A 15,679-nucleotide genomic window follows, 5' to 3' on the forward strand; every position below is an offset into this window, starting at 1 on the left:
GAAGTACCACCTCCAGGGCCCTGTGCGCATCTGTCGTTCGATGCGCACCCACGACGGATGCGCTGACGATCCGCGGAGTGCGGCCATGCTGAGCCGTGTTCGCACATACTTTGGACGGCCCTGTACACCTGCAAAAGAAAATCTGTCGTGCCTTTCGCTCTGGCGTACTCATTTCACCAACTCCAGTCTATTTATTCAGAAGCTTTCAGCCACTGTGACTTTTGCATGAAATTTTGTAGATGCCTGTAAGTGCAATCGAGGATGTTATGCGTTCTAAATATGGCTAATCAGCTTTATCGAGACCTGTATTAACTATCAGCGGATTTTGTTTCATGAAAAATATGGCGGGATGCGTTTGAAAGGGCTGCCTGTGACCTCGCGACAAATAAAAAGGTCCTCTTTCGCTGTCCACTGATGTTCAGACATATATCGAGCTTCATCCCGTTACGAATAATGCAAACCTACTTCTTCTCTTTCATTTAAAGTGATCTTGCCTTGGATAACACGCAGTGAAAGTAGAACTGATTGGCGGAAAGATAAAAAAAAAAAGAAACAAATTGGCGGAAAGCCAAAGGCAACCAGTGTGCAGGGTCGTCGATTTGCATTTAGGTCGAACACTTGAGCGTGCGGCCAGTCCTTCTGGGGTGCTTATACAATTGGCCAGTCCGAGGATCGAAGCTAAGTGCCGCGTCGAGATCTCTGTGCGCCGGCATCACTTTGCTTTGATGTGCGGCCTGGTTAAAAGCACTGTTCGGAAAGGAGCAGCTCTGCCTTTTCGCGTTCATATTGGAATCATTTGACCTGGTTGTGATTAATTCACGTGTATTTTTTTATTGCGACTCGCTGACTCTTTAGCGAAACCTACAGTGAAAGTAGCAAAACATTCATGAAATGAAAGGAAGTTACCGCGGCTGTAACTAGGAGCCAGAGGATCGCGGGCTGTATATGGTCCCTGTCATGACTGAACCGTGGCGGACGCCAGGTCTTGACGCCTCTTTGTAAGGCCTGATTGCATGTTTATGGTGGCTTGCTACAGCTGCAACTTACAAATTTTTAGCGTCTTTACAGCCTATAGAAAATCATCCTCTACAAAGTAAATGCTCTAACAGCACTATGTAAGCAGACAATGCTTGACCAAACTGCACTGTGTATGAAATAAAGAAGTGCCTAAAAACGCTCAAGAGCACTCCTTAGTCCAGAAATTCCAATCTTTCCCCGTACTGCCGCTTTCAGTATTTTGTTAACTCTATCTTGAGACCGACTGCAGCTGGTGGTAAGTATCCAGCAACCTTAAACGTACAACTTCGAGTTACTCGCCTTTTTCAGTTAAAGAATTCAGCCTGTCATCGATTTTATTTTTCCTGAGAGTCTAACCCCTAAGCATGCACATCCTTCTCTTTAATTCCGTATGCTTTCATAACACACGCCAAAACCGTATTTCGCAGTAAGCAACGCGGCCGTTAAAGTGTAACCATCCGATTCAATCTAATTCGTATCGCCTACTGCGCAGACCGACAGACTCCAGTTTAAAAAGCAAGGCTCATTAAACTGTGGTTGGAAAGTCCAAAAACGAAAAGCGGAAAGGAATTTATTGTTCTGGTTAAAATATTTCTCGTCCTGCACTTGAAAGCAAAGTAATGGCAGTTGGGACGCTGTTTGTAGGAGCTAGTCAACATTTTGCTGCCATTTTTTGCATGTACGAGTATATATGAGTTCAATCTATATATATTGTTATGCGAACTAAGCGGACCAGTTGGTAAGCCAGTTGGTTCCTGGCGAAACAGTCCGCAAGGTGACTACACAGAAGAGAAGACATTTTTTGCGACCGATGCTATAAACTCCTCCTTTCTTAGCGATGTGTATATGTTGTATTTGTCTCCTTCCAAACTACGGGCTGTTTTGTCAAGAACCGTTTTATAAGAATAGACACCTTGTGTTTGGAGTGTATTAACGAACGAAGCCACAGCTTACGTCACGTTGCACTGATATGTAGTGAGCGGCTGCAGTCCTCTACATGTTACTCATAAAGCTCTCTAAAAGACGTCAGAATGCCAGGGATGGCATTCTGAGGCTGGGGGATGAAAAACGTTGAGCTAAGCTCCAATCTGTTCGGACACTGCACGTATAGTTTGTTACACATACATTTCGCAGGACACGGACGAGCACAAGTGCATCCTGGTTCCTGGCCAAGTAAAACGCCTCTTCCAAACGATAGTGGCAAAAAAGTAGCATAACGAAGTAGGAACCCAGTAAAATATTAGTTTTAGACGCAAAAAGGGCAGCAGAGGCAAATATAAATTATGGGCCGGAGTCATCGAGACCGTATTTTGCCTTTAATACAGCAGCATGGACGAAGGCCAGGCAGAGGTTGCTCCGGCTCAAAACTGTCATTTATTATGAGAAAAAGGAAAACCAGAAAAGTGCACAATATAAAGTGCACAATATGAAGAACCAAGGAGTGAAACAGCATAGAGTTTGGGACAAGGATATATAGGATAAACGTTTTCTTCCAGTCTACCTCCTTCTGCTTAAGGCAACCGTATAGAAATGCTTCCGACTGTGACACTATAGATATGGTCGGGTTGCACATCTAAAGCCTGCAATGAAGCTTTGCCAATATCCATGATCACCTCACACTCTTCCTCCGGGACAAGGAAATAGTCCATTTATTTTTGCCTATACGAGCATTCCACATTTCATTAAACCTGCGTATTAGAAAGAAAAGCATATCGTCATGAAAATGAAAAAAGGCTCATTTCTCCATGAAGGCTAGGTTGCCTATTCATCTCGCCGTTCGTGCGGTTTGATTCTTTGCTGCGCGCGTTTCGAGCAACGAGATGTATTTCTGTTCGTGTATAATAAATAACAGCACTCTTTCGCTGTTGGTCTTCGTCGTGTAAGTGTTGTGCCATCTGCGCAAATTAATGCGTATTGCTTCGCTCAGTGGCTATGGAATTTGGATGATTGAATATTCGCCACGGAATAGCTTGGAGCTCTGACGCAACGGCGTCGTCCGGGCCCTTGTGGAGCCCGGGATCATATAACATTCCATAGTGAACTGTTTGACGCACTCGGCTCACTTGCAATTCGATGCGAAAGCGAAAGAGCAGTAGATACGCTTAGTGACGTCGAACGGTATGCTGAGCGCAAGTGCGTGACTTTCATACACATTCAGCCCAGACAGCACTGCGTCTGTTTTTTATACATGTCCGATGCGGGGCAGGTGACGCTACAAGCTGCGCTATGAAGTGACGTATTTTCCCTCACCCCGAAAGGCGCTGACTGTGGCGCAGCAAATTACCCTTGCGCTCTGATCATGGTGCATTCGGCCTTGGAACCATGGGGTGTTATGATAATTGGCTGTGGTTGGTATAACAGCTGCCGACGACGATACAAACCGACTTCAGGTCACTAATTCTTGTAATCACTTTCGTTTTTTTCATTTTCTGTCATCATCTGAGAGCCTTGAGGTACCAAGGTACTGTCTCAGATAAAAGATACTGCATTTTGTCAGCTGGTACCACGTTCGATCACCGGTGCCGCCGGGTACCCGCCGGTTTTCGATAGGTTCAAGCTTTTTCCACGGGCCTGGGGCTCGGCGGGTGAAATGCTTGGGAAAGGGGTCATAGACCAAAAATGTTGGTAAAAAAAAAAAGATTGTCTGATGGCGGAACGACTCACTGGCTCACCGTGGCAACGTTTTTAAACCAAACTTTTTGGTCTACGGCTCTTTTTTCAAAGCATTTCACCCCAGAAGAGCCAAGCATCAGGTCAAAGAAAATCTTGTACCAATTGGAAACCGGTGGGTACCCGGCGGCACTGGGGGTTGAACCTGGCACCTCCCGAATTCGAGACGAATAGTTTTTTAACTGTGTCTGTAGCTGAACGTCTTGCATTCACTTTGACAAGGGCCACTTTCGAAGAGTGACTACTCTGTAATTACAGTACTGTTTAACCCAATGAGTGGTTTATTCACCAGTTGAGCATCTGGACAAGATTGAGACCGGTGTTGTGAGAGAATTCCGACGAAACCTAGTTGTGTGTAGCAGCTGAATACGAGAAATGAGTTACGCAACTTCACCTGTCTTCTAAATTACAGACGACACACATTTAACGAAACACAAATGTTGTGCCGTTAGCGGCAGCATTGAGGAACTGGTCGACAAGATTTGATGGAAGTCTTGTAAAAACAGTCAAAAGGCGAAAGTAATATGGATGATATATGGCTAGTTAACTGCGCCTTGCCCGGCGTGTAATGACAGTGTGTGTTGCAAGAGGAGTGGAAGATAGTCAGAGAAAGAACGCTGACAATGAATAACCAACTCACCCAGCAACATACCTTGTGGAAGATGTTCATTTAAGTTTTACTGCCTATGGACTCACTTTCAGGCCAGGGGACTGAGTAAGAGCTTTATCGCAGCGAAAAAAAAAATAATTACATTTATTTTTGCGCGATGGAAGCATATGACTACTCTCATAGTTCTAAACTTTATGCAAAGCGTCTGGACAGACGTCACCCCTAAGTGGTGCATGTTCTTCCCCCTGCAAGAGGGCGGTTGTAATCAAGTGACACTGTCTGTAGGGCATAATTTGTGGACACCAATTCCTATAGTGACGACCCCACATATCGTGCACTGGTAAATAACAGAGAACTGTCATATTGTCTTCTGTTTAACACTGCAGTTTCTCTGTAGTGTGCCATAAGAAACCGAAGCACGACAAGACGCCACGCGTAAAAGCTGTACCAATAAACACAGTGGCTACAAAGGACACCACTAAAAAATAAATGATGGTTTAACTCCGTCATCCGACGTACGCAGTATCGTGCGGAAACGTCAAATCTCGGCTGTCATCCACATTAACTTTCGGACCCAATTTTGAATGTGAAAATGATGGTTTAACTCCGTCATCCGACGTACGCAGTATCGTGCGGAAACGTCAAATCTCGGCTGTCATCCACATTAACTTTCGGACCCAATTTTGAATGTGAACCACACAAATTCCCGAGTTGAGCCAAGTCGGTTATGAACGTGGGTCAAACCGCCTCTCAACTTTAACACACCTTAAGAGGGCAATACGATAGTGGTATGTTGGGATTCATTGCTCACGGATGGAGGTTGATGAAGACTTCGACATGAAGTGTACATCGCGACGGAGTGGCAGTTAACCACGAGGGGTGATCACATGCGGCGATATCTACGAAGTTCCTTACTGGCTTCCCACGAGAAATTCCTGGGTTTGAATGCGCTCCACTTCGACGCAGTTTTTTCTCCTTTCATCAGCTCGGCATAGACTGTTGCTATGCCAATGCCGATGCCAACCTCAAGAATGCAAGTCAAGCAATTCTTGGCTGGGCTTGACCTATTTAAGTGGTGCTCTCGTACCTTAAAAAGTACCACGGCGACCAGCCAGCAAGAGTCGTAGGAGCACACGTAAACACAGTGCTGTTAAGATCAGCACAGCTAGCGATAAAACCGCTTTTTGCTGAACAGCGGAAGAAAAATACGAAAGTACTCCTATACTTGCCATTTTGATGCCATGACAGTGCACAGCTTCGGACGACACGAAATGGCCACACGTCATATTAATATCCCGCAGTGTAAAATGCTAAACTGCAATAAAAACAGAGGAAAAAGAGGATTCCAGTAAAACCTTTTAGCAAGATGGGTCTAATTAAAAACAATTCGATATAAAGCATTCTGACCCGCGCCACGTGTGTACAACGGGCTTCTTTATTCTTAATGTCTCGCTGAGCAGGTAATTAAAAGACGATTAATGTAAGTCTTTCCGTTACTTCCACCTTTTTCGGAGCTCGCTAGTATACTCCTAGAGGTAGGAAAAGAAGTAATTTGCTCTTTTTCGTGACGAGGCAGGTGCTGCCTGATTACTCATGAATAAATCAAGGGTGTACGCCCCCTTGTTTTGTTATCGATGGAGTGGGCAGAAAGCAGAGTTGATGCGTAATGACCCTCATGCTAATCTGTACGGCGCCTTACTGTAGTATAGCTTTAATCTGCCTGTGAACGCACCGCTGTGAGGCGCCGAGACCGGTGATCACTATATATTGTCACAGCGTTGATGACAAATGTCAGATGAGATGCGGGAACAATAGGCAGTAGGCGACAGCACTAGTTGACAGCGCGTCCTGCAGGGAGCAGAGCTGAGTCACTTCAACGTCCTTTCTTTGTCGGCGCGCCCCCTGGCGTTCCCCCCTTCTTAAGAGGAAGGCGCACAGGAACACGGCCATACGAGCGCTCACAGATTAAGAAACAAAAAAAAAGTAAGTTTGAGAATGCAGTGTTTGGTTACCGAGGGGGAAAAAACGACGTCATGAGTAGCACATAGGTTACCGTGAAAAAAAAAAAAACGGCTTAATGCGTAGCACGAGGATAATCTTTGGACGGGGTAGTCGGCAGCGTCTCTACTCGGGGCCGTCTGGGAGCACCCCGTAGGTGATGTCGCTGAGGCGCCGCAGTATTTTATGCGGACCGAAATAGTGGCAAGTAAGCTTTTCGAAGAATCCTCGGCGTCGAAGAGGAGTCCACACCCAAACCTGATCGCCGGGGTTGTAGGAGGCGTGTCTGTGGCGTAGGTTGTACCGTCGTGAATCTTTGTCGTGTTGCTGGGCGATGTGGAAGCGTGCTAGCTGACGTGCTTGCTCGGCATCTTGGGCAAACTGTTCGGCGTCAGTAGAACGCTGGCTATCCGATTCACAAGGGAGCATTAGTCAAGCATCGTCTAAACTTCCCATGCATAGAGGAGGCGAAACGCCGTGAAACGAGTGGTTTCTTGGACTGCCGTACTATACGCGAATGTCTCGTATGGTAAGATAACATTCCAAGCCTTGTGCTGGACATCGACATACATCGCCAGCATGTCCATCATGGTCTTATTAGGCCTCTCTGTCAGCCCGTTTGTCTGCAGATGGTAAGCAGTAGCTCTGCGATGGGTCGTACCGATTAGTTAAAAAACTTCGACCATCATTTGCGAAGTAAAGGCAGTCCCTCTATCAGTATAATAACGTAGGTAGGGGCGCCGTGCCGAAGTACGATGTGGTGCATAAAGAAATGGGCAGCTTCAGACGCTGTACCACAAGGCAACGCTTTGGTCTCAGCGTAGCGAGTGAGATAGTCTGTGGCGATGATTCTCCAGCGATTCCTACTAGATGACAGAGGGAACGGGCCGAGAAGGTCCATGCCGACTTGATCAAAAGGTGTACTCGGTGGTGCAATGGGTTTTAGGAGGCCGACAGGCTTGGATGACGAGACCTTCCGACGCTGACATTGCCGACAGCTCTGAACATTGCGCTTAACAACAGTGCCAAGGCCGAGATAGTAGAACGTCTGCCATATTCGTGCAAGCGTGCGAGAGTATCCCAAGTGGCCAGAAATGGGTTCGCCGTGGCAAGCAGAAAGGATCTCTTCTCGCACAGCTGTGGGTACGACGAGGAGATAATTGCTCTCGAGTCGAATCTAGTGTTGTGTTTATAGAGCACACCGTTTTGCAGAGAAAATGACGAGAGGCCCCTAGAGAAACGCTTAGGAATTGTAGTTGAGCGGCCTTCTAAATAATCGATGAGGGGTCGCAACTCTGGATCGGCACGGCACGCTGCTGGTTGGAGAAATCAAAAGTATCGACAGCTCCGAGAAAGCTGCAGACGTCGTCTGTGTCTTGTGAACCGAGCTTTACAGGGGCACGAGAGAGCGTTTCGGCATCATCATGCTTATGCGTGAGATCGAACTCTTGCAGGCGAAGACTCTATCGCGCTAGGCGCCCAGATGGGTTACGGAGGTCGGCCAACCAACACAAAGAGTGATGGTCAGTAGGCAGTTTGAAAGGGCGACCATAAAGATAGGGGCGGAATTTCTCAGCTGCCGTAATGATGACAAGACATTCCTGTTCAGTCGTTGAATAGTTCATCTCGGCGCGCGACAGAATGTGGCTGGCATAGGCGATGACTCGTTCAACGCCATCTTTTCGTTGCACAAAGACCGCTCCCAGGCCGATGTTGCTGACATCGGTGTGTAATTCTGTGTCACCCTGTTGATCGAAATGGGCAAAGATAGGCAGCGTTTAGAGACGGAGGCGCAGCTCTGCGAAAGCCGCATGCTTGCTCGTGGGTCCAGACAAAATGTGTGTCTGCTCGGTTGAGCCGAGTCAGCGGTTCAGCCAGGTCTGAAAATTGTCGATAAAGCGCCGATGGTAACTACACAAGCCGAGCAAGTGACAAACAACTTTCTTGTCACGTGCAGTTGTGAATTCCGCAACAGCTGCACACTTATCAGGGTCAGGCTTCACGCCAGAGGCACTGCCGACATGGCCAAGAATGCTGAACTATTAGATAGCCAAAGTGGCATTTTTGAGGCTTCAGTTTCAGGTTAGCTGATCGAAGGGCTTCCAGTACAGATCGCAGGCGCTCCAGATGCAGAGGAAACGATTCTGCGAAGATCACTACCAAGATCACTACCACGTCGTCCAGGTAGACTAAGCAACACTGCCATTTAAGGTCGGTTAATACAGGGTCCCTTCTCCGCTGAAAAATGGCCGGCGCAGAACGAAGTCCAAAAAGCAGAACCTTAAGTCCATAAAGGTCGTCGGGAGTGACTAAGGCTGTTTTCTCGCGGTCTCTTTCATCCACCTTAATACCTCGTAACCATAGAACACTCAACCCTTTTTGTGCCGATATTTCGTAACATATGGTAATTAACAGCTAGCCCAAATTGAAAACACTTTTTATGGGACAGGTGCCTAATTGGGGTGGAAGGAATTAAGGTCTTCATCCGATTCATCACAGTGTCCTTATTCAAGCGAACTGGACTCGTTTTAGTTGAATAGTAGGAACTGTTTGTATTTCTCCCGAAGCTCTGCACCATACGGCGCCACATTTGACATCGTCATGAGTATAGTGGTGATAAGAGAACAATTTTTGCGATCCACCGTCGTAAATTACGCGCGGAGCTTCGCTCAACTGCCACCACTGGCGTGCTAGTACCTTGATGTAAGAAGGAAACTGAATGCGCACAGCTTAGTGCAGTTGTATTACGTGCCCTGGTGTCGCTGATCCGCGCTACAATTGTCAATACTCCTATATAGAGAGTGGCCGACGTAGGGCTTGCGTTATTCTGACCTTCTAAGAGGACATTGTATGCGTCTTGAGAACGGGAATGGTTATCGCGCGCTAATTCCGATCAGCACGCAGCGGATACTGCACGGAAGCGGCATGTGTCAGAGACAGCTGGCGATGCTGTACTACGGTGAACTATTGCTATGGCTAAATTTTGCGACTGCCGCAGCAGGTACGGAACCCTTATCAATTCCTAAATTGTGACCGCGTCTTTTCGGGACTGCTCGTTCTCGCGCGAATGCTGTAGGCATAGTGCCTAGAGGGTTCCTTTCCAGCTCTCTCGCCTGTGCGACAGTAAGGGCTTATGCTCGTGATGTCAACGTCGATAACACTGCGATGCAGCACGTCATCAGCGAGATTCTAAGGCCGTTGTATGACCTTCTTTCCCACCAGCGAACGTCATGACGAGTGAATGAGCAATAAAGGATCAGCCAATGAATCTCTGCGTACGCGCTTGGGTAAAGTGGCGAGAGGACACCACGTGACTCGACTCAGATCCGCGCTCGCATCTTCATTTGCTGGCAGTTTATCGCCCATCACGGTTGTCGTGACGTAGGCTGCTGGGTTGCGCTGGCCTTGTCAAGATCTCGGTGGTGTCGTGCAGCCCCCCCCCCCCCCCCCCCCCCCCCCCCCGCTTTCCCCACCCCTTCTTTATCGCACTCTCACGCGGTCACTAAGCGGAAATGGTTTATTTGTTTATTAGTTATTACAGAGTCCTGCCGCGCCCGAAGGCATTATTGCAGGGGGGGGGGGGGGGGGGAGAGAGATGACAAATAACATTGCTAGAAAGGCCAGAAGTACAAAAAAGATACATCAAAATAAAGAAAATAACACGACACAAGGGATAATTCAGAATGAAAAACATGCATCGAAATAGTGCAACTGCGCGACGAATAAAGTGATAAAAACACTCAACGAAAAAGTGATGAAGAAAACACGCGCAAAAGAACTGCGCGCCACGTCACATATCTGATAAAAAAAAAGCCCGAAATAAATTTTCTGTGCTTACTCAGTGATGTCAGCTGGCAGTCTGTTCCACTCATTGATCGTCAATGGAAGGAACGAGGTTTTATATACATCTGTCCGGCATTTTATTTCTCGGATCTTCCACTGATGATCAGGTCGTTTAGATAAAAAGTGAGATTGAAGCAGGTACCGGTCTTTGTCAATGCTCAGCTTTCCAAAATAAATGCGATACATGATCTGCAATCTGAAATGTTTTCTGCGGTGTGCTAAAGATTCCCAACCAAGATGGTGTTTAATAGACGTGACACTAGATGAAAAGTTGTAACTGCTAGACACAAATCTGGCAGCATTATTTCGGGCGCGTTCGATCATATAATTGAAGTAAATAAACTGGTTATCCCATACAGGGCATGCATATTCAAGGATTGGACTTATTTAAGTGAAATGCAAGAGCTGTTTGACATGTGACTGCGCTTTGTTAAAATTACGTTTAAAAAAATTAAGCATTCTGCAGGCTTTCGATGTAATATGCTCAACTTGTCTAGTTCACGTAAGGTTAGCTGTGAAATATACGCCGAGATACTTATATTCGGAAACGTTTTGAAGGGGAACATTATTTCATGAGTAACAGGTCTGTAGAGGGGAACGCTTTCGAGTGAACGAGAAAAAAATTGCATTTAGAAATGCTCAAAGACATTTGCCATTTTGAGCACCAGTACTGGACAGAATCTAAGTCTCGATGAAGTTTTAATGCGTCAGAAGAACTTTCCACAACATGGTAAAGAACAGAGTCGTCAGCACATAGTCGAACTTGGCTGGTGAGGTCAAGAACAATATCATTAATAAAAATGAGAAAACGAAGGGGTCCAAGGACAGACCCCTGGAGCACACCCGAGGAGACGTTTACAGAATCGGAGTGACAACCATTAATTACAACACGCTGCATGCGGTCCTGGAGATATGAATGAAGCCAGTCGATGATATTGGGATGCAGACCAAGACAACGTAACTTATGTAGTCACGTAGTCATGACTACAAGTAGTCATGAGAGTCAAGGTGTTTTATGGCTGCGCTGTAGATTACATGTTCCAATGTTTTACAACCCACGCTAGTCAGAGAAATGGGTCGGTAATTAACAACAGACGTTTTCGAACCGCTTTTATGCACTGGGGCAACATTAGCATTTTCCGAGTCATTTGGAAAACATGCTGAGTTAAGCGATGTTTGGAACAAGGTGACTAAATAATGAGCAATTACATTTGCGCATGATTTTAAAACAAAGGTAGGTACACCATCAGGGCCGCTGGCAGAGGCGGTCCTGATGTTACTAAGCAGTTTCAAAACACCTTGGTAAGTAAAAAAAAAAATAAACAATTCAGGCATGGTTTCGGTAACAGATTCACGAGTGTTCGGATGTTCTCCGATGTACGCTGGCGCAAAGGTGGACTGAAAATATGCTTTAAAGCGGCAAGCATCATCATAAGGTCACCATCGACGTCTAAGTTTGGGATTCCGACTGGTTCGCACCCGTTATATTTCAGAAACGTCCACAATTCCTTGGGGTTGCTACGCAGTTTAGAAACAAGATTTTTAATAAATTATCCTTAAGAGCTTTTATTTCAGTTTTTAGTGTATCGCCAAGGGACTGTAATACAGCAGCATCGATTCTTTTTATACGATTGTAGAAGGCGATGTTTTCTTTTGACAAGCCCTCTGATTTGTCGCGTGATCCACGGTTTGTGGCGGCACCGCTTACCACAACGAAGTTTTGTTGGGATGTATTGATCAATTAATTACTACTAATTACTACTAAGTTCGGGGCGGGAGCCTCGGTTTAGTGAAAGCTTTGACACGCTGGCAGCTCATGCATGTGTGAACAGTTAGCTTTTAAAGCATTGCGGACGTTTCAGGCCTTTCCGACATCAACGAACTGTTCCTCTGCGTTGCAAAGTGAGGTAGCACTGACCGTAGAGGAAAGAGAAATTACCCTTGGTTTTTGTGATCTATCTGTTTACCTTGTCCTCCTTTCTTAGTTAGCAGCAGATGCAACGACCTTCCGTGCGTCGGGGTTAGTAGCGGCGGCTCATACGCTTATCGGCGCACTACATCTCTTGTCCTACACACTTGGAACGTGACAAAGGTACGGGGCGAAAACAGGCTGTTTGAAAATGGTAATTCTTGAAATACTTGGGGACAAGTTCATTTTGTAGTCGGGCAGTTTTGTACAGGATGATGGAACAGTGAAAAGGAAGGGACACAATGAAACAAGGAACGACCCCCCCCCCCCCCTTACGCGCGCGCACGCCTACACACACACACACACACACACACACACACACACACACACACACACACACACACACACACACACACACACACACACACACACACACACACACACACACACACACACACACACACACACACACACACACACACACACACACACACACACACACACACACACACACACACACACACACACACACACACACACACACACACACACACACACACACACACACACACACTCTCTCTCTCTCTTTCTCTCTCTCTTCCTCGTTTCCTCGTCTCCCGTCCTTTCGCTGTTCCACCACTATGCAGAACCAACTACCCACCAACTCGCTGTCACAGATATTTAGTTTCTCGTGAAGAGGATAATAACGCAGGCAGTGAGGCGGGGCAATCGCTCGCGCTACATATCATGCCATTGCGATCTTCCGTTTCATGACGTTTGGCTTGCCGCGGCGTATAGAAAAAAAAAATAATGTCGTCACTACGAACCTTTTCAACCTGTTCCTGATTTTTATTCTGTCAGGAATTTTTTGCTTACGGCTAACGATTTCGACACCGATAACGATGCAGACGAACACTGTCGTGTTAACATTTCTCAGAATGTTTTCCCCCTGTCGCTTAGCATCTCAGTTGTCATCGCCGCATGTTGGAGCATGGGGCTGACCGTCTCCGAGTTTCTATCACGTATGGGACCTGCAGCGAAGAAAATAAGTTCGACAAGACAAGTTTCGACATCAGTAAAGTCTTCAAATACTGAGGAGTCGCAAAAAATGTTTGTACATTAAATTAGAGCATTGTGCGTTAATAAACAAGTGAAATACTTTGGGGCCTTGATGAAGTTTACTAAGCAATGTTCTTCTGTCTACCTACTGTCAAGTCAGCACTTCTGGGCCACCTTTACATTGTCTGGCAGCTGTGGGATATTGCAAAGTATTTTTAGGAACATCTTGATTAGAATAGTGTAAAATGCGGATGTGTAGCAAATAAATTGTTTTTAGAGCGTTGCCTGCGCTGCCAACGAGTAGCTGAATTTGCCACACAAAACCAGTGGACTCTTTATGAAAATAATTGTCCGGCAACTATGAAATATTTTAAGAAAGGTCTATGCAGATATAAACAGAAACTTTCCACGTTTCCAATGCCGAGAAAAATTTTATCGCAGAATATTGTCCTGAGGTCACAACGAGCCCATAAGGCTGTCATAAAAACCATTGGGTATGTTTTTGAAAATAAGTAGCTATAAACTAAATTATGGTTCAGATTTGTCATATGTGAAAGAGGTTCAAAAACTCTTTCACAGAAGTTGACTAAATGTTCTGCCTATGTTCTTACTTGCGATGTACGAAGAGGAAGGGTAAGGCAATTTAGTTCGTCACATATGCAGTGGACGTTATTAGGTTGGGAAGCAGAAATACTGTGCCCTGAAGTGTGTCTGAGTTTGCCATTTTCCCACTTACCTTTTAATGTAAAAAAAAAAAAAGAATGGACAACGTTCTTTCTGTCCGGAATTATAACTAAATATATCATTTTGAGTTTATATTGTTCTTTTTTCGTGTGCAGTATTCGACGCGTCCGGAAAGTACCCAACGGGCCTGTTCCACGGAACACGCGCCGATTTAGGCGCCTTCGATGAGTGTCTCGAGACCGCTGTGGTTGACGCCTCGGGTTTCATCACCTCTAGGGGCCAGTACTGCAACCTGCGGGTATACGTGAAGAATGCTACTGCCTGGCAGACGAAGCTAGAGCCCTTCTTTCATGTTCTGCATCCCACTGTAAGTCGCCTACAGCTTATGCATTGTTGAGAGCTTCCCCAATCCTTTCAGAGCGTAGCTGTCTACGTCGGTCTCAGTCAGAACTGCAAACTCGCATCCAGGGGGCCTCATTGATTTCACTTTCGTTTGACGTTTCAGTGCTGTCCACTGCCCCACGAACGCATTAGCACGTGATTCCGCACTGCGAGAGCTTCCGTTATAAATTTTCGTCACAAACATTAAAATATGCAACAAAATTGAGAACGCAGTTTCATCATGTACGGGCTATAGCGTCGCTCATCAAAAAATAGAGAATAATTCTTGCAGCTAAACCAAGCTTGTTTGCGCTCAACTTTCACACAGCAGTAGCACTAAGTGGTAATTTTTGTCTTTAAGGACGACTGTGTCGGGTGCCTGCCTGATATGTGTGAGAATTAGGGAGAAGTATGTATGCTAAGGGGGTGACGCGGTACGTCAAGAAAGACCCTTTCACGACAGCTACGTTGGAAGCTCCATCTCTCGACCCCAAAGGGTTGCGAGTCGTTCTTCGTTTCGGGTCTCCCGTTCGTCTTCTTTTTCGACTCTGCTGTCTACAAAAACTAGCGCTCTTTATGCGAACCTCAAATTCGTTCGCAATGAGCGCGACATATACCCGACACAAAATTAATTTACTACAAAAATTACCTCTAAGCTTCACGTCTTGCAAAGTGTGAGCGCGAAGAAATCACGAGCTTAGACGAGTTAATTATTTTTCCTTTCTCTCTTTGCGACGCAAAATGCTGTGCGAATGGTCACACGTCCCCAGACCACATAAATTGTTTTTGAGAAGTGTATACGGGCAATTGCAGCGCCTAACGAAGCTATTTTGTGTCCTCGGGGGTGAAGATGAGATTGCTCTTGAGGCTTTGCAGATTTTGAACTCCGGGGTGTCATACATCCTCCACTACAAGGCTTAAGAGCAGACCCATTTGCCTGAGGCCTTTTGAGCAGTGTTTTGTGCAATGCGCTGCAAAGCCCGTAGATTGGTAATGCGTTCTGTAAGACAGTGAAGTGCAGCGACAAATTTGAAACCTACGGCGACTCAGAACCAGAAATTATCGAAAGAGCGCTTGTGGTGAGAACGCTTTTGCGTCTCTTGTGTATTGAGCTATTATGCAGAGCGCATAAGGCGAACAGGCGGTCAGAGCTCCCTTGATGCTGCGGTACGGATCAGCCATACAGACACACGCCCAAAGCACAATTGCCGACATAGAGACAGCACCAGTACCCATTGACGAAAGCTTGTTGGACAAGCATGAATAAGATATAATACTCACGTATTTCACAGCATTCTGAAAATTCAAGCATGCTGTCGTATGTCTGTGCACAAAAGGTGTCAATCACGTGCTTTGTTAAGCACTACCATGAGGAAGTCTATCTTACGATGCAGCAAGAGAGCTTCACTTCTGGGTTGACCGGAAAATATACCAATCCTAAATGTTGAAAGTCACGGAATGATGCCAGGGAAAACAATTACATCAAATCGATGTAGGTGCGATAGTCA

General features: G+C 46.0%; 1 protein-coding gene across 1 annotated transcript in view; it reads left to right on the forward strand.

Moving 5' to 3' along the window:
- LOC146201624 (nose resistant to fluoxetine protein 6-like) overlaps window positions 1-15,679 on the forward strand; it is a 64,911-nt gene that overhangs the window by 6,409 nt on the left and 42,823 nt on the right. The window contains exon 2 of the mRNA XM_084583285.1: window positions 13,946-14,157. Coding sequence (XP_084439411.1) covers window positions 13,946-14,157 — 212 coding nt within the window. The remainder of the gene's footprint in view (window positions 1-13,945; window positions 14,158-15,679) is intronic.

The sequence above is a fragment of the Amblyomma maculatum genome, chromosome 1 (genome assembly GCF_055883805.1).
Source record: "Amblyomma maculatum isolate TAMU_Amacu chromosome 1, ASM5588380v1, whole genome shotgun sequence".
In the NCBI taxonomy this organism is placed as follows: domain Eukaryota; kingdom Metazoa; phylum Arthropoda; class Arachnida; order Ixodida; family Ixodidae; genus Amblyomma; species Amblyomma maculatum.